Below are 24,122 nucleotides of genomic sequence, written 5' to 3'. Positions count from 1 at the left end.
AATTCACACTGTTGAGTCTGCTGCAGCTGAAAATGTTTTAGTGTTTATGAATAATGGAAAGTGTGGTTCTCATACGGTATCGTGTGAGGAGGTTTCCCGGTAACGCAAAAGAGGCTCTACTCAGCGATACAAGTGGTTCTCCTATACTCACGAGCCACAGAACCAGCATCTGGTACTGTTAAGCACCGCTCCCTCCTAGACAGTGACCACACATGCATAGTAAATGACAGGAAACAATAAATCATTTTCCTTTTCTCTGCACAAAACCTGCCAGCAGCACACCAGCAGTGTATAATGTGAGTCAGCTAGCAGGTAGAGGGAATTGGATTCTTCCCCACCAGAGGCTCCAGGAGCTATCGCCTCCTATCCAGGCCTGTGAAGGCAGAGGAGGATTGAGTTTGAAAGACGATAATAGACTCCTGAGGAAACTAATCTATTTCTAAAGAAGAAGGGAGTATGAATTCTCTCCCTTGCCTACTCCTCTTCCCCTCTCCTCCCCCTCTACCCCCCTCTTTTACCGGTTCGCTCAGCTGTAGCACTACAGGTCAATTTCACTATTGAAATGTACCAATTAAATGAGCTCTGGACAGCATTGCAGCCATTACTAGTGAGGACTAGTACTGTAAGGGTCAGGGTTTTGCTTCTTTTTTTCCAGCCTATAAGCAAAAAGGCAATGGAACATCCGTACATTTCTTTGTTAGGGCTTGCTTTAGGGTTTTTCACAATGAAGATCTGAAGCACTTTTAAATATATATATATATATACACACATATATATATGTATATGTGTGTGTGTGTGTGTGTGTGTATATATATATATATATACATATATATATTAACACATTAATTAACACATTTGAGGACGTTGTACATACAGCAGGGAAGGAACCAGGGATTTCCCAGATGGTATGAGCATGATAAGGTGCCATATGAAAACTTTTGAGGCTGTACAAATATTGCAACCTCAAGAGCTGTGGAAGCTTTTATGTTTTCAGTTTAAATTCAAACATCAGAAATAACCTTTCAGACTACTCGACTCGTTTCACAACTGCTGTGCAACCCCGTTTCAAGGAGGAGCACAGAAAATACAACACTCTCACAACCTATACTGTGTACAGTGCAGTACAGTGCAGTATGCTAAAGCAAATTACCACTTACATACAGCATATCTATAGTTCAAATATATTATGCATTGAAATACAATTAAATTAATGTCAAGCTTTTACAACACACAGTAATTTTCTGCTGCCTTGTATCATTCATGGCAGTGACATTGGCTGTTTTGAATATGTCAGTATAGTGTTAGTGAATGCCACCAAACAGATAACCATTTATATTCAGTTAATATCCTCAATGCCAATGCATATGCTGTCTTTTGCAAGCACAGTGTTTAACAGTACATTAAGGTACCATATGGATCCACACACAGTTATTAGTGTTCGCTTCTACCCTGTGTCCTGCACTGTGTGGAAACGCTGCCCCAGCACACACTGGAGCTCGTAACATCCGTCTCTTGGCCCTCTCATTTCTTGAAGGCTTGAAGTCTTTAAGGTGTCGGGCTGCAACACAGCTGCCGTTACAAGTCCAGGAGCATCTGGACACCAGGCAATATCAAGATCCAGATGGCTCCTGTCAACCTCCCATGTGAGTTGGATCTGCTGTCCATTTCGGAGTCCTCTCCATATGGGTGATGATGATGATGATGTCTGTGGTCGCTGGTCACATCTGGACTCACTGAAACAGCAAACAGCAACACGTCAGTCTGACTGAGGCTCACTGTCAATACAGAAGATTTGTTAATTTACAAAATTGTTTCTGTTTGTCATGCTTTACCCTCCTGTTATCCTTGAGGTCATTTTGACGCCATTCAAAGTTAAAATGTTCTCTAAATAAATGATTAACTTTTTTTTTTTTTCATATCATATTCATGAGTAAACATATAAATTACATGGTGATATACTTTCAATGTCCTGCACATATTTTGTACACATCTGTGTTTCTCTTGGGTCAATTTAACCCCAGATTGGTTTATTTCAAGTGCTATTTGAAGAAAAGACTTTAAGAAACATAAGGAACCGGACACACAAACTTGGGTAACAATTTTAATTACAATAATTTTCTGGAAGTTTAAACTGCTGGGCTCAAACTGACCTCAAGGAACATATTTTCACATATGCCCCATGGATGTCTTCACGGTAAGTCTGTATCTTTCATTTGACAGAAAATATATATTTACCCGTAACCTGTGTTATAGTATGATTAATGTGTGATGATAATTATGCATATAGGTATGAATAACACACAGTGTGAATGCAAAAATATCCACAGCAGCTTTGCAGGTGACACGAAGTGACTGCCTGGCTCTCAGACGGTGCAGGTGTCACAGGATCTTGATTCTGAAGACATGAACATTTTACCTTTAGCTGGACTTGAAGACGTTTTTTCAAACAGAAGCAAGCATTCTATAAATTACATGTTCCTCGGGGATCTGAGCACACGTGAACGACCACTATTCCATAACCATTCTGAACTAGGTAACATCAACCAGAGCTGTTAATATTTCACTGCACAGCGTGCCGCAGAAATAATGTCCATTTTTATATCATAATTACAGTCATGTACTGCAAAGTTTTCTCAACCACAATATATTAGCACTTCCACTTGAATAACAAAGGAGTATGTCATTTTCCTCCCACATATTGCTGCTGCTCTTTAAGTAACTGAACAGCTTTATTGCAGGACAGGGGTGCTTGCCAAAAATATATGGAACTGAGATGAAATCTCCTAGAGAAGGGTGTCAGCAACACCTCAGAACTGCAACACTTTGAGCACAAAAGAAATGTATTTATTGTTAAGAAACAACAGCTTTACACATTTCATCGTGCATCTTTGTCAAAAGCTTGTCTTAAAAAAGGCTATTTCACACCCACATACAGGCAAAAAGATTAAACCCAAAGGTTTTGTCAACTCCTCCACCTCTGGAGTCATCTTCATGCTTTCCTGCCCATGTGGATTGGTGTATGTGGGTCAAGCTAAATGTTCCCTAAAGCAGAACATATAGCAGAACATAAAACTGCAAAGAGAACTGGAAATATGCAACATGCAATGGCAAAAAAAACCTTTGCAGAATCAAACAATGGTCCCATCCTATACTACATTACAGTTGTGGGATTTAAAACAGTACACAAAGGTGCACCAGTGGGGACAACAAAGAGCTCAAAAGGGAAGCCTATTGGATCATGACCCTAAAAAGCGTGAAGCCTTTGGAACTGAGTGATGAAGAATTTATTGTCCTTAATATGAGCTTTTTGTCTCTTTTCTGTCCATGTCTCTCTCTAGATGGGATTTTAAAATGGATTTATCTACCCAGTTCACTGGATCCCCTTTGATTTATTTATGGACTTTAGATATGTGATAAAAACTGTAAATTACACTTGATGTTGTGATGGGGAAATACGAGATATTTTAATTGTATATAAATGCTCAGTTGGTGAAGTGTTAAAGAAAATCAACTGAGTGCTGGGCAGCACTCTGCAGCTGTTGCTGATAACTTCATCAGTATAAAAGCAAAGAATGTTTGTCCAGTTTAGACAATCTTTTGCCAGGGGATCTTCAGAGGGAGATAGAAGGTCAACAGAAGATGCCACATAGACGTGGTATTCATCATCTGAAAGCTGGACACCTGAAGTCAATTTTGAGACACAGCACTGTGTTACACATTTTTCCACTCATAAATCTTTAATAAACAATGTTTTTGTACTTCTTAGGTGTCTATTTAGTTATTTTTATTGATTTAGAGTGTATAAGGGTTAGAGTATTACAGTGCAAGGATATGAAGACACCAAGACACCAAGACTTTGAGGAACACCATAGTAAAATCCATGCTGTGATTTGGTATCAAAAACTTTTGCCGTTTGTAGATTTGGTAACACTTTATAATGAGTACACACTATTAAGCATTAGTTAAGCATTAATAAATACTGAATACATCATTTATAACGCATGAATACTCATTAGTATGTAGTTTATAAACACAGTTATAAATGTTTTACTCATCATTTATAAGCACAGTAGTTATGGATCAGTAAACACTGAATTCATCATTTATAAAGCATGTTCTGACATAAATACTCATTAGTATGTGGTTTATAATCACAGTTATAAATGTTTTACTCATCATTTATAAGCACAGAGGTTATGGATTAGTAAACACTGAATTCATCATTTATAAAGCATGTTTCTGACATAAATACTCATTAGTATGTGGTTTATAATCACAGTTATAAATGTTTTACTCTTCATTAATAAGCTCATCTATATAAATGATGGATTCAGCATTTCTAAATTAAGTATTACATCACTTACCCACCAGGTATTTAGGATTTGTCAGTGGTTGGTAAGATCATTTAGAAAGCCTGTGCAAATAATGAACAGTTTATTTAGATGTACATGTCTGCATGCTCCACTATTCAGACATGTACTAATGGTTAGTGAGTGTGTTAGTAGATGTTTTATAAAAACCTCACAAATTCCATTTCCAATGGATGGCTTATAAACAGTTATTAATGCAGGAATTCATGAATTCAGGCAGTTGCAAATCACTTACTACTCGTTAATTAAGCATTTCAAGTGAGCTCATCTAAAGTGGGGACTATCTATGCCTTATAAAGCATTTACAAATGTGATTTCAAGGGATCCCGCTCTCAGCACGTCATCAACGTGATGACGTGGCAGACCGCAACACTTTACGTACAGGTGTAGCAGTCAGACTGGAGAGATGGAGATGGAGGGCTCTGAAGGGAATCGACGGGTCCGGTGGATGCGGGCTCAAGAGAAAGCCGGTGTGGAGACGGATATATCAGAGTCGACGGGCGTCAGTGGAACCAGTGGTGCTGAGTATGTGTTTGTCTGCTGGCACACATGGATGTTAGCAGCTGAAGGCGTTAGCTCTCGCTTCCCGAAGCTAAGCTAAGCTAACGTTAGCTATCATCCATGTGTGCCAGCAAACAAACACATACTCACCACCACTAGTTCCACTGACGCCCGTCGACTCTGATATATCCGTCTCCACACCGGCTTTCTCTTGAGCCCGCATCCGCCGGACCCGTCGATTCCCTTCAGAGCCCTCCATCTCCATCTCTCCAGTGTGACTGCTACACCTGTACGTAAAGTGTTGCCGTCTGCCACGTCATCACGTTGATGACGTGCTGAGAGCGGGATCCCTTGAAATCACATTTGTAAATGCTTTATAAGGCATAGATAGTCCCCACTTTAGATGAGCTCACTTGAAATGCTTAATTAACGAGTAGTAAGTGCTTTGTAACTGCCTGAATTCATGAATTCCTGCATTAATAATTGTTTATAAGCCATCCATTGGAAATGGAATTTGTGAGATTTTATAAAACATCTACTAACACACTCACTAACCATTAGTACATGTCTGAATAGTGGAGCATGCAGACATGTACATCTACCAACTACTGACAAATCCTAAATACCTGGTGGGTAAGTGATGTAAAACTTAATTTAGAAATGCTTAATCCATCATTTATATAGATGAGCTTATTAATGAAGAGTAAAACATTTATAACTGTGTTTATAAACTACATACTAATGAATATTCATGCGTTATAAATGATGTATTCAGTATTTATTAATGCTTAACTAATGCTTAATAGTGTGTACTCATTATAAAGTGTTACCGTAGATTTCTGTAAGAACTGCATTCTTCAGCAATTGGAGGGTGAGCATTCTGTTATGGAAATTGCTTTGAAACTCCCCTGGAGAACCAAACATCCTCTGAATTCCCTCGGTCTCTAGTTTGTGGATGATAAATTTAACAAGGCTGTGATTATTCTCAAGGTCACAATGGGTCATTTTACAGTGATGTCAAGTTTCAAAAAAATGGTCTCACTACAGTGAAATGGCTACTATGGGGGCTAACATCATCACACATGAATCAAATTGGGCTCATTGAATCCACAGGAGTCTCAGCTTTTCAGTCAAACCATATATATATTTAACAAATATCTGCATAGTTTGTGGCCCAAACTGCACGGGATTCGCATGAGGTGGGCATGTCTGCAGAGGGGAGACCCGTGGGCACCCACAGAACCCATTGTCATTCACATATGTTGAGGTCAGTTGTAAACTTATATATGTTGTATCCTTTAATGTATCCTACCACAGAGACTACAGAGTTTCATCTTCTCTAATCTAATCTAATCTAATCTAATCTAATCTAATCTAATCCAATCTAATCTAATTTCAGGGTTGGCGCTGGGTTCAGAGTTTATGAGTATAATAGCTAGTTTGACACAGATTTCTAATATGGCAAATCTCCACAATGCTTGCTGGCGAGACCGTGGTATGAATGAGTCCAGCTGATTATTGACAGTTTCTTCTCCCTAAATGGAAGCCCCTAACATGACCTATTGTTGAGGCATCTGAGTGTGGCCTGAAATTAACTGTCTATTGATTCACTGCCACGGAGTCCCCAGGACAGCCATTTGAAGGTATACAGCTCACAGATAGTCTGGCTGAGTGACCCACCCGAGAGCACTGAACTTCAACACCTCAATCAATTCCTCTTACTGAAGTTTCAAGGATTCTAATCCAGCAGCAAGCTGTAAACCAGGACGTGTCTTTGTGATTCATAAATGATACAACACTGAAAGTACTGGAGTTTTTTTTTTCTTTACTGCAGTGCAACACCAGGCAACTCATGCTGTAAAATTAAAATCACAAAAAGGAAGGCCTTTGAGATTAGCACAACTCCTATGATATTTTAGACTCAAATAAGCTTGGATGGGGATCGTTTCCGGGTCAACAAAATTCTATGAGTATGAATACTCACAAGAGATAATGTTACGTAAACAAAAATATGTGCAAAAACACATCATTCCAACAACGTCTATATAAGAAAAGCAATAAGGAATATTCAGTATGCAGTTTCTGAATAAAAAATGGTTGCAAGTAAGAAAAGTTTATGAAGTACCTCATAGCAAACCCTGCAGGCATACATATACTGAATATAAATTGTCTATTAGAGGCATAAATATTCTTAATAAAAACAAGAAAAGAAAAGAAAAGAAAACTGTCTTTAAAAAAAAACAAGTTTGACTTTTCACAGCTATAAAATCTCAGGGCTCTGATGGTAAAAGCTGAGTCACATTGACTGTAGACTCTGAAAAAGACCTTTGAGCCGAGCTCCATTTCAGAGGGGATTAAAGAGTATGCAGCGCACCAAGGGTCTTGACTTAGCCGCGCATTAAAAACAATCTGGAAAATCTCCGAATAAATTCTGAAACATACGACCAGTACAGCACTCTTCATTTGATACGCACAAGCATCCACAAACACACACACACACACACACACACACACACACACATACACACGCACACACACAGAGCCATGCATAAAGTATTAAATAAACTTACAGTATGGAGTGAGATTGCTTCCTCGCTATTCACAGCCTTCATCATTTCTGACTCTTTTTACAACAAGTAAACTCTTTTTTTGAAGGATAATGAAACACCAGATGAAAGACCATCTTGAAAGTAAAGCTACATATTGTGGATAACATAACTACAGTGCAGTTATGTTTCTTTTGCCACTAAAGGGTTTCAGGTCAAGGCAAGTAGTGTGCAAAACCTAATGGCTGAAAGTATCTGTAATAGCAGGTCCTATTTTGGATCCTTGTCCAAAGCATTCTGTAAGAAGTCTGGGAAAGTATGGCACTTTTCATGTTTTGGTAAACCCATGGCAACATCAAGAAATGTTAGGATGTTACAAAAGCCGCTCGGTGTGAGAAGTGGTGTGCAGTAGGTCAGGACAAAAAGCTTACAGCTGAAGTGAAATCAATAGAAGTTGATTCCTGAGGACTCGAAACAACAATGATCAATACTGCACTAACTGCACCGGGGAAAATACAACTAACGACCGGAGTGATGAAGGGCTCCTTTGTGTGATTTTAAGATTTTCAGCGGTCAGAGCTTTCTGGCCGTGTTTTGGACTAATGCACGAGAATGTTGCACCATGTGGAGGAGAAAGACAAGCCACGTAAATGTCCCAGTTTCATTTTTTTTTTTTTATTTAAAAGTCTACAAAATATATCCATGATATTAGGTATGTATGATAATATCAGCATGATATTGGCTGTAGAAACGAAATATTGGTTATCGGCCTGAAATGAAGAGTTCTGCTGATACGACATGGCGATATGTGAAATAGGTCAAATCCGCATCTGCTGTTCTAGAGATTTTATCAGGTGGAGCATCATCCAAGCCTGCTTCAGTAGGATGAATCTTACAGTTTTGTTTGAAAGAAAATGTTATATAGAAATAAATTTGGAACGTTTACATAACCTAAGTTGAAGTAGCTTTCTTATTTCGCCCGGTGGAACGTGTACATTTTGAAAAGAATTGTATTTTATGTCTGCATCTGCCAGTGGGCCTTCACAATAAGAGCAGGCATAATAGAAATTGGTTAATTGTTAATTCCACTGCAGGAAAGACTTGATGTTCTCTGCAATTAGATGAAAAAAATATGTGCATATTTTGGCCAAAAGAGTTGGAATATATCAGCTTATTTTATATGGGCAAAAACTCCAATGCATCCCTACACTGATACATCACTGATTCTTGGGAATTTGGATAAAACAGGTTTTAATTTTGAAAAAAAAAAGTATGTTAAATTACAAAATCTGAAGGTATATCATTATAGGCCAAGATCTTGGCTGTTCAGCAATGTACCGGTGCAACCTTCACATTTTGCATTTTTTTCATAAAATAGGTTTTTCCAGTTATTAGGCTACTTTGTTTTTGTCAACACCGTCACCGTAATGTTTTTTTTTAAATTTGAAAAACATATTTTTGTATTAAAGAGACTATTACTTTAATAACTCAACAGCACCAAAGAAACATAATGTAAGCATATTCATTTAAAACAAATATAACTGCCTCTGACAGTGGTGACACTAATCTGACGGTGGTGACAGTCGCCTCATTAAAACATACATTTCCAAAATTTATACCAGTCAAGTCAATGGCTTCTTGCTTAACAACTTTATTTAACTATTTGGCACAAAAAATAACAATCCTGAGCACTGTTATAAGCATTTTTCACATCAGCCATCACGTCTGATGGTGGTGACAAAAACCTACTCTTTCACAAAAACCTGCACTTTCACATGATGAGCATGAGTTGTTCACATTAGCCAGCTTGTTTCCCCCCTGTTGCTACCTGCATCAGACCTCTTCTTAAAAAGTATACATTTATTCCATAATCTAATTTAATATTTTTTATACAGAAGTGACGGTGTTGACAAGTTATGGTTGTGACAGTAGCAGTGTCCAAAAATATGAGGAGATTTAAGAGAAAATGGAAAACTCCCAGGAGCCTGAGCGGTCTTGAAGCATGCAGTAGAGCTGAAGGTTTGAAAAGGGCTCCTCAGGAATGTAATTGATCTTGTAGTTTTTTTATTATTATTTTTTAAATAAATATCTGACGGTGGTGACGAATATCTGGGACACATTTTGAGCAACCACAAAATAATAGTAAATATTGTTCAAAACCCATCATTTGTAGTTTTTAATACATATTATGATGTACTCTTTCATGTGGTAAAGATATTATTCAATGAAATTATTACTTTTTGTTGTTTTAATCAAGTTGAAATGATTATCTCCTATCCGAGGACAACTGGTTTTGTAGGCCATGGGCCAACATATAATCATTAAATTAATACAAATTAAAAATAAACCTATGAAAAAACCTTACAAATGTGCAAAGGACCCCCTGATGATGCCCTTGATTCTTTTTATTCATTAAAATGTTGTAAATTTCCAGCAGAAATAGCATTTTTCTTAGTGGGACATGATTTATCCAAATTCTCAAGAATCAGTGACATCAAAACACATCTAGTCATATGAACAAAAACTGTCATGGTGAGTAGTTGAGTGAATAAGAGCCTGATCTCCAGGGTGCAAACATATTTGTGCACACCTTGTAGCCGCAATAAGAATCTCACAATAAGTGCATGGATGAATGACATAAAACAGTTTTTATATGAGAAAACACTCCCCTCATACTCCTTTGCCAGTATACTCCATCATTATGCCCCACTGTGAGTGGCTCAGCTATTTCATTTATTCTTTGAAGCAGACAATGCACAATTCTAAAAGATTTAACAGCTATGTAATGAAATACACATTACACATGCACATGATAGACATGATGCACAATGGGTACTATAAATCAAATACTAATGATGGGATGATTGGGTGGTTTTTAGCCAAGTTCTTAACTTTTTCTTGAAAACTGAAATGTGTAGTGTAGAGTCCCTGATGCTGGCAGGTGTCGTGTTCCACTCCCTAAGAGCCTTGACAGAAAACGCAGATCGACCCAAAGTGTTTTTTCTGGGTGCACTAAAAAGATCCCTGGTCTCCCTCACGTTGGTCCTTGATGGAATTACACAGCGCCTCAGGAATGCTGGTGCGTAAGATTGTGTATAAGTTTGTAAGGTAAGGATGCATTAGCGAGTCGGATAAAATTTTCAAGAGTTAAAAATCCGTATCCGTTAATAATACTGCAGTGGTGGCACTCCCTTGACTTGTTGTCCAGAGTTTTCAATGTTTACAATGTTTACACACAATGAGCGGTGGCTTCATTGAGGTCAGTCCTGCCTGTGACCGAGCGGTAATGCAGTATGAGATGTGGAGAGGGGAAAAAAATATATGCTGAGCTAACTGCAGGCAGAGTAAAACACATACATGCACCCTTGTTGTTGCACCCTAACAACACATTTGTACTTCAAATACTCACTTTAATCAACTGCTTTACAACACAAAACCCTAAAAGTGAGTCAGCCTGGGCTTCTGAAGACTAGTTTTAATGATCAGAATATAGGCCATTCTAAGTATTCTAAGTATGGCATATGCAGTATGACAAGTGGAGTGGGTGTAAATAAAAAGACACTTGCATATTTCTCAGTCGGTTGCTTTTTTTCTTTTTTCTTCCACCCAGAAATATTTTTGTTTACACAAGAACAACAAGATCAAGTGAAGGGAAGGGAAGCCAAATGAAGAGAAACCACCTGAGACCTCTTAGAGAGAAGGCTGACTGCTCCCATTCTCAGGCAGAACAATTGAATATAGCTCCATGCTGGAGACAGCATCCCCATTCAATTAAATTCAGAGCAGGGGAAAAAACGGAATACATTAACTCTTTATGGCAAAAATCATATCAGTTTACACAGTTTAATTCATTTGAATTGTCTATGTAAATTTACAGTTGTTAATGAATTGCCAAGTTAGACTGATCTACAGTGTGTCCTCCTGTCTTTAGTCCTGTCTATTCTCTTTCTCTCTGTCAACATTGACAATTATCAGTAACTGTCATGCGTGAATTTGTCAGTTTTAAGTCACATCTGTTCACTGCACAGCCGTACCAAATGAAAGGGGCCTTTCATTCGCTTGAAAAGACATGCCACCATGAAATTACATCCCTGTGTTTAGTGGTTTGTCCCCAGGCAAGGTGACATCAGTGTCCAATGCCTGAATCAGTACAAGCTGATTCCTGAGCCAAGGTGGATAATCGAGAGGATCACCGACATTTATTTGATCCCATGCATTTCATACCACTTAAAACATAAGTTCCTGTCAAAAAAAAAAGAAAAAAAAAAAGAAATACAATTCAAATACTGCAGAACAATATTTAAGACCATTTCACATGGACAACTGGGACCAAGAGACTTTTAAGCTGTACTGTGGAAGATTTGGCCTAAATTACAAAGTTACCTACGTATCAATAAAATCCTGGTGTATTGTGGCTGAGGCTTGGACTGCTTGGACTAAACAGCAGTGAGCGAGTGCTGGACCCAGCAACATTAAATCTTCTGCCTGTCTCCATTTGGTGTCCTTTGGTACAAAACATCACACACTGGCCAGGAGGGTAAACATGAACATGCTGTGTGCCGTTTACTGATGACCCAAAGTTCAAATTTTTCCAAGGTGCCTCTCCCTGACATTTTGGGGCAGCCAACATGTGAAGCTGCTTTGTGCATGTTAATGTAGCTCCACTGTACTAGACAAATAAAATACTTTGGTACTTAAAGTCAGAGTAAGTGGGATTTTCCTTAAAAAAAAAAAAAAAAAAAAAAATCAACAAAAATAATCCCTGTCAATCATCACTTGTGAGCCACTAGAAGTGTGTGCTGGTGTGTGTGTCTGCAGAGATCCTGCCTCTGCCTAGATTTTCTTATTTTGCTGAGCTCAGGGCTCTTCGGGGCATCGGTCTTTGGGCATTGGTTGTGTAGCTCCCAGCCAATCACAGTGCACGGTGCCAGACACAGTGCACGACATCCAGTAGGGAGCTACAAAACATCACAGACACAGATGTTGGAAAAAAACGAAATATAGCGAGATGAAATGCCAAGTGGACAAAGTACATAGTGAGAGTGAATCTGAGGTCACCCGCTAGTGAGCACTGAGGGAGAGGATGAGGATGAAGAGCGAGGCAGTGCTGGCCTGCTTTGCATTGGACAGGTGGGTGTCGGCCAGCGGTTAGATTAGCCAGGGAAGAGGGGCCGGCTTTGACTGTTGTGTTTACAAACCGCAACAATAAATACTCCTCATTCCACTTTTAAATTAAAAATCAGTTCATGGAACAAAGACAAATAATGAGCATGATGCAGGTTTATAATCTTGCATTTTATATAACGATTAAAGCAAAGATACAAGTTTACTACACTATGTGACAATCATTTAATAGCCCAGTCCCCTTGAATCAGTTTAACCTGGCTTTTGTCTGACTTAATTCACTTTCTGTACTTACAATTTAAGTGTTTCAAATGTCTGGTTTGACCCCACATAAAACCAACATCCATCCTGTTTGTGCAATTACAGAGAAAACCAGGATCAATGGAATCTAATTTAAGGTAGGGGCATTATTCTAAAACATGGAGCCCTGCACATCTCTGCATGGAGCCAGCAGCATGATGAAGTGCCTTGGTTATATCCTGTGCGGCTCTGCTGCACATGCCACGGTGAGAGTGTTCATGTCCTGGATCCCATCACCCCATCCTCTATTACATCCTTAGAGCAGTCAATACTGGGCTCTGACCACAAGTCAGTCACTCTCAGGTTGCACACTCAGGCAGCATACAAATTAGCAGCAGGGAAGCTGCTATTCAAACAGCACTGGAAAATTCAAACCTGTGCAATGTCTCCGTATCAACGTATTTCTTAGGAGGCTGCTGCCTCAAAACAGCTATTCCCATAAATGTGGTACACTGAGAAAATGTCACAAAGCACACGATATCTCTTAATAGAAACAACGAGGAAAACATCACTCTGAACACAAAACACTAAAGTAATAAACTATAGTTATAAATTATACAACTGGAGTCTTTTCTGGTGTATACTGAGCTGGGGATGGAACAGCCAATAATAGAGAAAGAGAAAAGAGAAATGTACACACTGTCCATCAGGCTCATTACTACCGTCCTGCTATTTAGACTTGGTTATATGTTGATCTGTGTGGCTTAAAGGTGGAGTCAGTGATTCTGGAGGAAGATGGGTCATTGGAACATTTGAAATCAATAAATTGTCCGTTCTACGGGTGCGTTGAAAAAAAAATCTGGTGTCCTCGCTTGGTCAATGGGAAACAAACAAAGTGGACTGGACGAGGCGACCAATCAGCAACAGCTCATGCTCGTGCATAGGACACAAGAAAGGGGAGATGGGGAAAAGGAAGCGGTGAGAGTGAGATGACGGAAAATCTGGCTGTTGATTTCAAAAACCTTTAAATACTTTTAACATCCAAAGGCCAAGACTATGAATGTTATGATGTAATACAGACATACTGCTTGGCGGCATAGTCTGCGATTGCTGTTGGAATATGATGAGAACAATTTAATTGGCAAAAGCCATTCATTTCTTGTGTTTATTTCTAGTAAGCGATGAAAGACAACCTCAAAACCACAGCCTTAATATTGTATCAGGAGGAGTCAGAGAGTGTTAAGAAAAGGGGGGATGTGTTAAATTTTTCATGTGCAGCTCCTTTTTTCACTGAGGAAAACAAAACATACTGGCCTGATCAAATTGGCGTGCTCCAGTAAAAGCTTCAACAAACCCCCGCTCATTCTCTTCTCTTTCCACCAGCAAGAGCTCATATCCTCTGCGATAACCGTCACTCAAGTCAACTTAATGCAGCGGTAAACTAACAGCCTCCAGTGGCATGTCAACAAGGCAAGGTCATCCAGCTATTTCATCCATGTATTCAGAAATACATGCTATGAATGATAGCATTAAGGGATGATCTGTCTTTGCGAGTAAAAGCAGGATTAGTCCTGTATTTACTGTGTGATTAAAAAATGTCTTTTTTATGGAGCAATGATAAAAAAAATGTTCTATGAAAGTTTTACAATGATGTGGAAACTGAATTCTGGTAAGTGTATCATTTCCCATCTGTCTCTATTTGTGGGAATTAGTGCCTGCATGTGAGAATCAGAGGCACATACTGCCGGCTATTCCACCCTCACGTCACGCATGATGTCAATAGCGCTGGTTACAAATGAAAATAAGGGGGGGCTATTTCAGATCGTGAACATAGCAAAGCATGTCCACCTTTATTCACCAAAAAAAAAAAAAAAAAAAAAAAACACACTGTGGTGTGGAGGGTGCACCACGTAAAACAGATGCTAAGTATCAGTAGCCTGGGTTCAAAACCGGCCTAGACCCTTTGCTGTAGAACCTCTCCTCTCTCTGCCCTGTCTCTCCTATTTCTCTGCACTGTGACTGGCTAATAAAAGCAGGAATGCCCCAAGAACAACTTCAAAAATATAATTGTGGCTTGCAAATAGATAATATTATAAAAAATACATAATTTGGTCGAATGAAAAAGGCATTAATACATGAAACGGTTCTCCCATCAGCACAACTGGTTCATCCATTTAGCAAAGAAAAATTTCTGCTCACACAATTTGAGTCATCAGCTCATGTCAGCTCATCATAAAACAAATAATGAGATCTTCTCCTCAAGTCAAACATCAAAGGTGTCTGTATTTTAACCAGAGCGGAGATGATCCGCTAATTAACATGAACACCTTAACAACCTGATATTACTTCTTTTTCACACACCCCCCACCCCCACCCCCCACCTCCTGTCAGAAAACACTATTTGCATAATAAGGTTTCTGAGTCACACAGTTCCCTCTCTTATTAACCTTCCATTAACCTTTTGATAAACACAGGCAGCCCTTCGCAATATTCCCTGGGATCACACACCACAAGGTTTGGCCCAAATTCATCAGACCAACTGTGGAATTTCTTATGGGTGATTAGGCCACTGATAGCTCACTGCCTCACTGAAGATAGACATCTACTAGAGTCTGCCCATGAGGGGGAGGGGGGGTTACAGCACAACAAGTGCTTTATGTGAGCCTGCATGTGCTCTTTTACAAGGATGGCCAGGTCATTTGAGGGATCACTGCTGATAGGCTTGTCAATATTATAGGAAACACTAATGGCACCATGTTTGGCAGTGTGTAAATTCAAGGCCTGGTGTTTTATACTGTGGACAAATGCGTTAGTACTTCATCCTGTTTCACGTTCTATGAATTAGCACGGTTCAAGGCTATTAGCATCGCAGATCCGGCTGCATTGTGTCTGATTTTGATTGCTCCACCAAATGCGTTTTATCATTTCATGTCACCTTGTGTTTTGATATAACGCATTAATCATGAAGGCGCAAGTGCGATGAGCTAATTCATCTGTTTCCATAATTACGTTTCTTTAAAGTGGGAAGCCAGTTGCCATGGGAATGAAAGAAAGAAAGAAAGAAAGAAAGAAAGAAAGAAAGAAAGAAAGAAGAAGGAAATCTCATTGATTTTACATCACACAAGTGGATGTAATTTCTTTGACACTGAGCTCCATAAGGATAGTTCATTTCGATTCAAAAATGAAGTCCTTGGTATCTTCTGTTTTGATCGATATTTGTGTCTAAATGTCACTTATACTGTACTGCGGATAAACTACAACCAAATTAGCAGTCAGATAAGAGTAATTCTACACCAATCACAGTAAATCACAGTATGGCACAATGGAAGGCAAAAGCGACACCAGTGGGAGAAGAAATTACGTGTTCGCTGCCACTCTTTTCAAGACTCAACCTGCAAAGAGGAATCAAGAGTCACTCGGTCCCTCTAATTTTTTACATTTTTCACTGTTATAAAGACACTCTGTTGCCCAGTTTCAGGAGTGACCAGTTAATCCTCTTCTAGTACTTCGTAGACATGACACCATTCACAGCTGTAAGCTTGGCCTGGCTTCATTCATTGTTCACTAAGTCCTTCCTACCTTGCCTGTACATTATAACCAACCAAATCAAATGAAGCAGCCGAACTTCAAATCATCTGCTGCATGAACTGGTAATGTGCACCTATAACATTGTATTGCCCAGTGTGTAGGTTTGCCACTTTAGCTCTATGATTTTATGATTAAAAACAGAGAGGAGATATTTTTATTCCATATAATGAAAATCCTGATGGCTGCTTATGACAAAGTGAGGGGCTACTCGTGTCCTCATTTCTGTATTTCCCTTCAGGTTTGTTTAGGGTCGTGATTCAGCTGTATCACATCTTAAACTGCTTAAACACAAAATCATGTGATGTGACACCAACAAACCATGTTCTCTGTGCACCACAGGTTTTTCTGTTTAAGTGGTTGATGGGGGTGGAGAAAGAAAGAAAGAAAGAAAGAAAGAAAGAAAGAAAGAAAGAAAGAAAGAGAAGGTTTTTTCAGCAGGTTCAGTGACTGGTTAGTCTCAGGACTGGGTGCTGGCTCCCAGCTGTTAAGGCGGGAGCTGTATGTTTGGGTCTTGTGGTCTGATCTGTCACTTCCTGTGCACAGGCTTGACTTTGTGATTCATGCTTCTGTCTGGAAGCTGCCAGGTGCACTTGGGGAACTGACTTTGCATTGCCTGCATGCTAATTCTAAATCCACTGTCACCACATGATTTGAATCAACAGCATGACATTATATAAACAACAAAAAAAATCTGAAAGCCTAAATATAAAATTATTAACAACTAAACAGATCCATGAACGCTAATTAATAGTTCCTGTCATGTGGAAGAAATGTGGCATCATAGGCAACTGTTATACTGTTACAACTGAAATGTGTCGTTTTCATAAGAAACTTTTTGAATAAACATGAAAAAACATGAACTGATATTAAACAAAAAAACAGAAACTGTTCATTCACTGCATGCTATTCATTCCACACACAACAACCCCCCCCCCACCCACCTCCAAACCCTGGCAAGTATTCATGTTGTTTTTAATTTGCTGAGAAAAAAACAATATTTTGGCCTATTTAAATTGTTCCAGTCAATTGTGACTGCTTGCGGTAAAACACTGCGCCTTTCCAAAGAGGGCGAGCACACTGAATAAACAAATAAATAAATAAATAAACCCAACACTAACCTCGACTGATTTGTGGACAGCTCACAACAAAACCTTTAGGAACATGACCGCACTCTGTAATGATTACTTTCCAAAATAAATAAATAAATAAATAAAACGACACTACTGAATGCAAAAAAGATGGGGAAGACACGTGTGTCACCACTCTAAATGAGACAGAGAAAATCTGTTCACCATATGGCTCACAATAGAAAGTGAGAGCGAAGGTATCAGACTGATTCCAAAGAGAAGAAGGAGAAAGAATAGGGGAGCAAGGAGGAAGAGAAAGGGCACGGTCCCATGTGGATTTCATGCTTGATTGAACAGATGGTTGTATCATTTAGCCTGCGATCATTACAATAATATGCAAATGCTACTGCTTTCAATACAAGTAACTGTTTATTTGAATTGCACTGCTTGTCTTTACCCATAAGACTGACTACCCCAACAAAAGCCAAGGGGACGCTCGATCCCAAAGTGTGTGTACCAATTCTCTGGTTTTCCTACATGAGATAATGTAACCGTGAATGAAGTGAATGTTAAGGGTTAACATTCTGTATGCCACTCACAACTGAATACATTAAATGTATTACAAATGTATTGGCTGCATGTATATGTTACCGTATTAAACTATATATAACAGCATTATTATATATTCATTGTTATATTATATATAATATTATTATTAATACATTACATCTATAATATCAAGAAATTTAGCCTCAAGAGTAAACCAATGGTTTGGCTTGGCTTATGGCTTATTTTCAATAAATAAAAATGTACTGACCTTGCACTTAAGTATAAATGTTTAAAAAAAAAAAAAAAATGTTACCTTGTGTGCCTTGCAAGAACATTTTATCCGTGGGATAAAAAACAGCACAGCAGGAGGGCTTTAATATTAAAAATGTTACCCTGCTAAACTGATAATTCATCCACAAAGCCACATATCGGTTTTGTATCTCTTAAATTTATTACAGTATGTTTCAAACTATGGAATAATGTATCATTATCTGTGACTGTCCATTGTGGCTAGCATGAAGCTGTTATTCATGTATAATCAATGTGTTATTAACTGGCTTTCAAGGCTAGTGATATATGTGCACGTGTGTGTGTGTGTGTGTGTGTGTGTGTGTGAGAGAGAGAGAGTGGGTGCCTCCCTGAGGACACCTGTCTAATGGCTCAACCTATTCCTCCAATTCAGTCAGGCTCTCCCTGCGGTTGATTAACTTTGTGATCCATTAAGTGGCTTTATCCCCCAGCAGGGAGAAAGTGCCCTCCACCCTCCCCTCTGAGGATTAGGGGAATCCCTCAGACATCATCAAAGCGACTCCAAGGTGAGCAGTACCACCGGCTTCCTCGGAGGCATCACTTCACCGAGGCTGAAAAATGTTTGCAACTCGGCCCAACAGAGAGCTTCAACTTTCTAAGCACTGTTTGAAAATAAATTGCAACGGCAATCGGTATTATTTTCACTACTTTAATTTCAAATACATATAATCGATGTCTATATCTATGTCTCTATCTATCTATAGTTATCTATAGTTATCTACAGTCATCTATAGTTATCTATCGTTATCTATAGACCAGACAGTGTTGGTCCAGAGGTCCACCACTGTTTTATAAGTGAGAGGGGAGCATAAAAAATAGAAGCAAATATACTTTTTTTCCTAAGAAAAACAGTATGAAATGATTTGGCTCTTGCGAGTAAATTCGTCAAACTCAGGGTCCATACAGGCAATTTAATTCCACTTTAGAATACAGCAAGGTAACACAGAAATGGATCAAGAGAAACTGTGGAGGGCTGACAAATATTAGTGTGAATACAGTGGAACAGCTTGCTCAAAAACACGGGGGAAATAATTCCCTCATATCCTGTACATGCAATAATACTTCTCCTTGATCCAAATTTGATAGTGAAGATTCTGCAATGGCTCATGTGATTGCCTAATTGCTTTACTTCGTTCATAATCAAAGCATTAATACTGCTTTTGGGTGGAGTTTACTGTGCTATGTAATGACAGTTTTTGCAAGTTGCAATGTTCACCAAACAGTCTGCGATTTGTTAGGTTTTACCTCGACATTGCAAGGAATCGTGCAACCTTTGTTAACTTAATCTCTGCATTGGATGAAGGAAAGCTACAAAACATGAAGGGCAAAACACAACATAACAGTTTATGGCAAGAGGGAACTGGATAATGTTGTTTGAGAGCAGCCACAATTAAGTTCAATCAGCAATCACCGCAGAATTGCATTAAAATGTGAATTTCTGATTTGCAAATAAACTGCTCCATCAAATTAGTCTCATAATCAAATAAAGAACACTATAATCACTGATATCAAAACCTGTTTGACTGCAATCACAGCACTGGGACTCTAAAGTGTTGCTTTGCACAGGTCCCAGTCTAATGTAACAAGTTTTTTTTTTTTTTTTGTGGTCCTTTTAGAATTCATAAATCCCAAACCCTAATGCTGAGGCCAAGACGCTCTAACCGAGCAGCTCTATGGGTTGTAGGAGGTTGTAAAGCCACAACTTTCATCTCAACTTTTCCTCAAGAAGCCGAGACAAGGTGTGAATGTGGCATGAAATGAGGTTCAGAAGCAGGGCCAATGATATTTAATTAATGCCAGGCCTGACTGGAGGGCCCAGGCTCATCTGCTGCATGTCTCATCCAATATGCATGATTTACAAGCGGGCTTCTTGCCACAGCAAACTTTCCACGCAATGAGGAGCATCAGTGTGAAGTGGCATACACAGCCAGCACACAGAGGAGGCAAGCACTGCGAGGCATGAGTAAAACTCAGAGGCATTCAGAGTAAATCTGGACAAATGGTATCTGGAGGAATATGTTATGCCTAATGCAGAGGAGGGCCGAGCACTGTCGAATAAGCTCATCGTTAAACTTCATCTTTTTTGTTTGTTTGTTTTACTTTTTCTTTTTCTTTCAATCCTTCTATATCAGGAGGAAGGCTCATGTTAAAAGGTCAGTTTTGAAATATTTATGGGCAAAGCAAAGCATAAACACCTTTGCTGTTTTGGGAATCATCCAGTGGCAAAGAACATCTTTTTTTCCAGCAAAAAAAAAAAAAAAAATCTCTATTTAAAGCCTCTCTTCTGTTTAACACATTAATATGGACTACAACAATAAATCTTTGATTGTCGGTATTAAAAATGAAGTATACAAATTTGCTGTTTACAGTGTTGTAGGTTTTTAAACTGTTTCAAATCAACTTGCTGAACTACTTTCTTTGTTAAAAAAACATGGCTTCACTGTGGAAGAGAGCACTGCATTGCACAGTGTTGCAGCTACATAAGAAAACACTATTAAGAGCTCACTAATGTGTATTTCAGGTATATCTGACACGGCCACAAGTGATGGCAAAGCAATGTTAAATGTAGCCTTTCGAGCCATTTCAAAACACAACATACAAACTGTGAAGACACGCAGGAGTGAGTGTCAAACCATCCTCTGAATTGTGACAAAAGTGTGTTCTTACCTGATGTGTTGCCAGGTTAGGTTTGTAGGCAATTAGAGCAATAAATTTACACATCTTCTATATCTTGTTAGTGAGCTATGAGAAAGTAGTTCCTACTAAAAGTTTTATATCAGGTTTTCTGCCACTGTGCTCTAACTGTGTGCTTCTATGATGTAAGTGGGCGTTTGATTATATAGGCTTGGTCTAATGAGGGCTGACAGGGGAACTGGATATAAGTGTCTTTGTGACTTTGAAGTGACTTTGGCCCAGCATCGAGCCAAAGTTTTCACTTTTCAGGCTGGTGTGTAACTGCCCTGGCTTGTGCTCTTTATTTTTTAGTATTTACTTTCTTAAATTTGCCTGTATTCACTGCGATTCCATTGCCAAGCATTTGAGTGTTTTTTCTGTCTTACATGAGAAATGCTGCGAAACTAACTGCCCATGTGGGAAAAATAAAGCTGAACCACGGATTAATTACAGCAGTGAACCGGCGCAGTGAATGAAAACGACATACTTGCTCAAATATTGTTTTGTTCATGTTAAATATATATTGTTGTGTGTGTAAATATTCACATGCTTAGTAAATAGCCTTTAACAGCACTCAGTGCTCTTCAGAGGGTGGTATTCTTGGCAAATCTCCAAGTCTAATTAAACTTGGTAACTCGGGTGTTGTGATCTCTGGAATTTAAATGGCCAAAATACTGCAGGGGAAGCCCGCCACTTAAGATTCGGTCTGCAAGAAATCTCCACCCTCACAAGTCATTTAGTCCAATATTCAGTGTTAAAATGTTATTTATTTATTTATTTATTTATTCATTTATTTATTTATTTATTATTAAAATAAGTGGAAAAGCATGATTATGTTGAGGCATGATTATGTAGGGCAGCTCTGCCCACTGGTATCAGTGAAAATTACACTTGATTCAAGAAGATTCTGGGAACAAGTTGTTAAGCACAAACAAGAGTCAAAGACGCAACATGAGACTAAAGGACTTGCTAATGTGAGGACTTTTTTGCAGTGGAGATTTTTGAAAAGTGTTCGTCTGGTTGTAACCTTAGTGTTACGCGATACTTCTAACATTGTCCACAAAGATTGAAAATAGCAGTCTTCATTTACCTTTATACACGCTTAATACCCATAGAGATCACACTATAAAACTGCATGCTCCTCTCCAAGCTTCTCTCCTCCTCTATAAATTCAGCAGGTAGAGGTAACAGGGTGTCATTTTTCCTGCCTGGGCCTCCTGTCAGCCCCCCAACATTGCCCACGTTACATTAAATAAATGGCTGGCTTTTCTCAGGAGCCCACAGCAGCGTTATTAAACTGCCTACCTGTGTTACGATGATAGATCTCCCCCAAAGTTTGGACCCCCTGCAAGCCCAGGTTACCCATAAATGCAGAACATAAAGAGATTGCTTGTGCGGACAAGCGGTATAAGCAATGAAATCAGGCCCCCCACAGCTGACTGGCTCTCTTCTTGGGCAGAGGAAAGGTTTCTTGCAGGGGATGGAATTTTAAGCAGCCAGCGACGCTTGCTGACCATATTCAAGTTCGGTATTGACATTGCAAAGGTGAAAGGAACAGAATAATAAATTGGGATGTCATACCTTACCTGTCAGTGTGATTATGCTTTTGATCATGATGGATCACATAATCCTTATAAGAGAATTAAAAGCTACATGATAATAATTGTGTGTCAGTGAATGTATCTTAAAACATCCACCAAAAAGAATTTACATATGACTCTCAAGGGTAGAGTTGGGAAAGAGTGTTTTGTACAGCAGTGAATATACAGTACAACGCACATCTTATTTTAAATTTGTCAAAGTAGTTCAAATCTGTTGAAGTTATTACATGTACACTGTTGCAAAACCATATAATGATCCGTCATGGACTGTACAAACATTCCATGTACACCGAAGATCAAGAAATGTGCCGGTAATGATGTTTCTGAAGCCCGACGACCCTGATGCATACGTTTGATTAGTTTCAAGATGACAACAAAGCAAAACATCTCAGTGAGATACTGACTCCGCAAGACATGTTACACTTAAAAGGCAAGGCATAAGCTCACAATGAATCCACAGGCTTAACTCGGTGCTTAGAAGAGACACTCTGTAGCAGGCACTTATTAAGGCTGACACACAGCAAAACAACAGGCTAACCTCAAGTAAGCAGCAACAGCATAAAACAACTTCACACATATTCCAAGTCGCAGTCAAACTATAAAGTACAAGCTGCGGCTGAGTGTGTAACAGCTCACTGACGGAAACCAGAGAACCTAAATCTGTTTCTGTCCTCACAGTCACAGTCATGTCTGCTTGCCAATTTCCCACCAAGCCTGAGTGACAAGCGTATGGATAGTGAGCGTGATAATGGATGGTCCTAATGGTCAAGCTTGGACCGCACATTAGGAATCCGGTCGATTCCGAGTATTGCACACAGGAACTGCTGCCAGCAATCAATGCTAGGCTAATGTGCGAAAAGGAGTAAGTTGAATGTCAGTGTTGCTAATCAATAACTATTCATTTTCAGCAACCACATTTCCACAAATAGGACACTTAATATTGTGTGATTGGATAATTACCATGCCCAATTAAGGTTGTGTGACACTAAGCGATGGATGGTAGATGGAGAGCGTCGGCCACAAGGTGCTAATGGAGACACGCGCCAGACTCTGATCGACACCGGGGAGATGGATCTTGATGTCTGCAAACTGTGGGACGCCAGCTAAACCTGCAGCAGTCAGATAATCCTCTCTCTCTGCCTCCACGGCACCAGAGATAATGGATGTCCGTCCTCTCAGATTCTGCTCTAACAGGAATACGCGGCTCCAAAGGGAACAGGACACAAGCACTTTACAACCACTACATCTGTTGCTAGACTTTCACATTTTTCATCTTTATTTAACCTCTTCTTTTTCTGATGTTGGATTTTTTTTTACATAAAAAAATAGGCAAGATGATGTGGTTGTCATCTTTGACAAATTCATTTTATATATATATATATACATATATATATATATATATTTGTATTTTCAGGAGACATACTTTATTCCAGTTTTAGCCAAACTGCAGCCTCATTTGGCTGCACCCACCACTTTGTAAGATCAGGGGGAGTCTGAGCTGATTTGAGCAGATTTTGGGACCATGGGGACAGAGGGTAGCACAGATTAACTTGT

General features: G+C 39.1%; 1 protein-coding gene across 1 annotated transcript in view; it reads right to left on the bottom strand.

Moving 5' to 3' along the window:
* Positions 1-814: 814 nt before the first annotated feature.
* Positions 815-24,122, bottom strand: part of gpc5a (glypican 5a) — a 118,248-nt gene continuing 94,940 nt past the window's right edge. The window contains exon 9 of the mRNA XM_030048618.1: positions 815-1,733. Coding sequence (XP_029904478.1) covers positions 1,576-1,733 — 158 coding nt within the window. The 3' untranslated portion in view covers positions 815-1,575. The remainder of the gene's footprint in view (positions 1,734-24,122) is intronic.

Source organism: Myripristis murdjan, chromosome 3 (assembly GCF_902150065.1).
Source record: "Myripristis murdjan chromosome 3, fMyrMur1.1, whole genome shotgun sequence".
NCBI lineage: Eukaryota > Metazoa > Chordata > Actinopteri > Holocentriformes > Holocentridae > Myripristis > Myripristis murdjan.
This window is presented reverse-complemented; position numbering and strand designations above follow the sequence as displayed.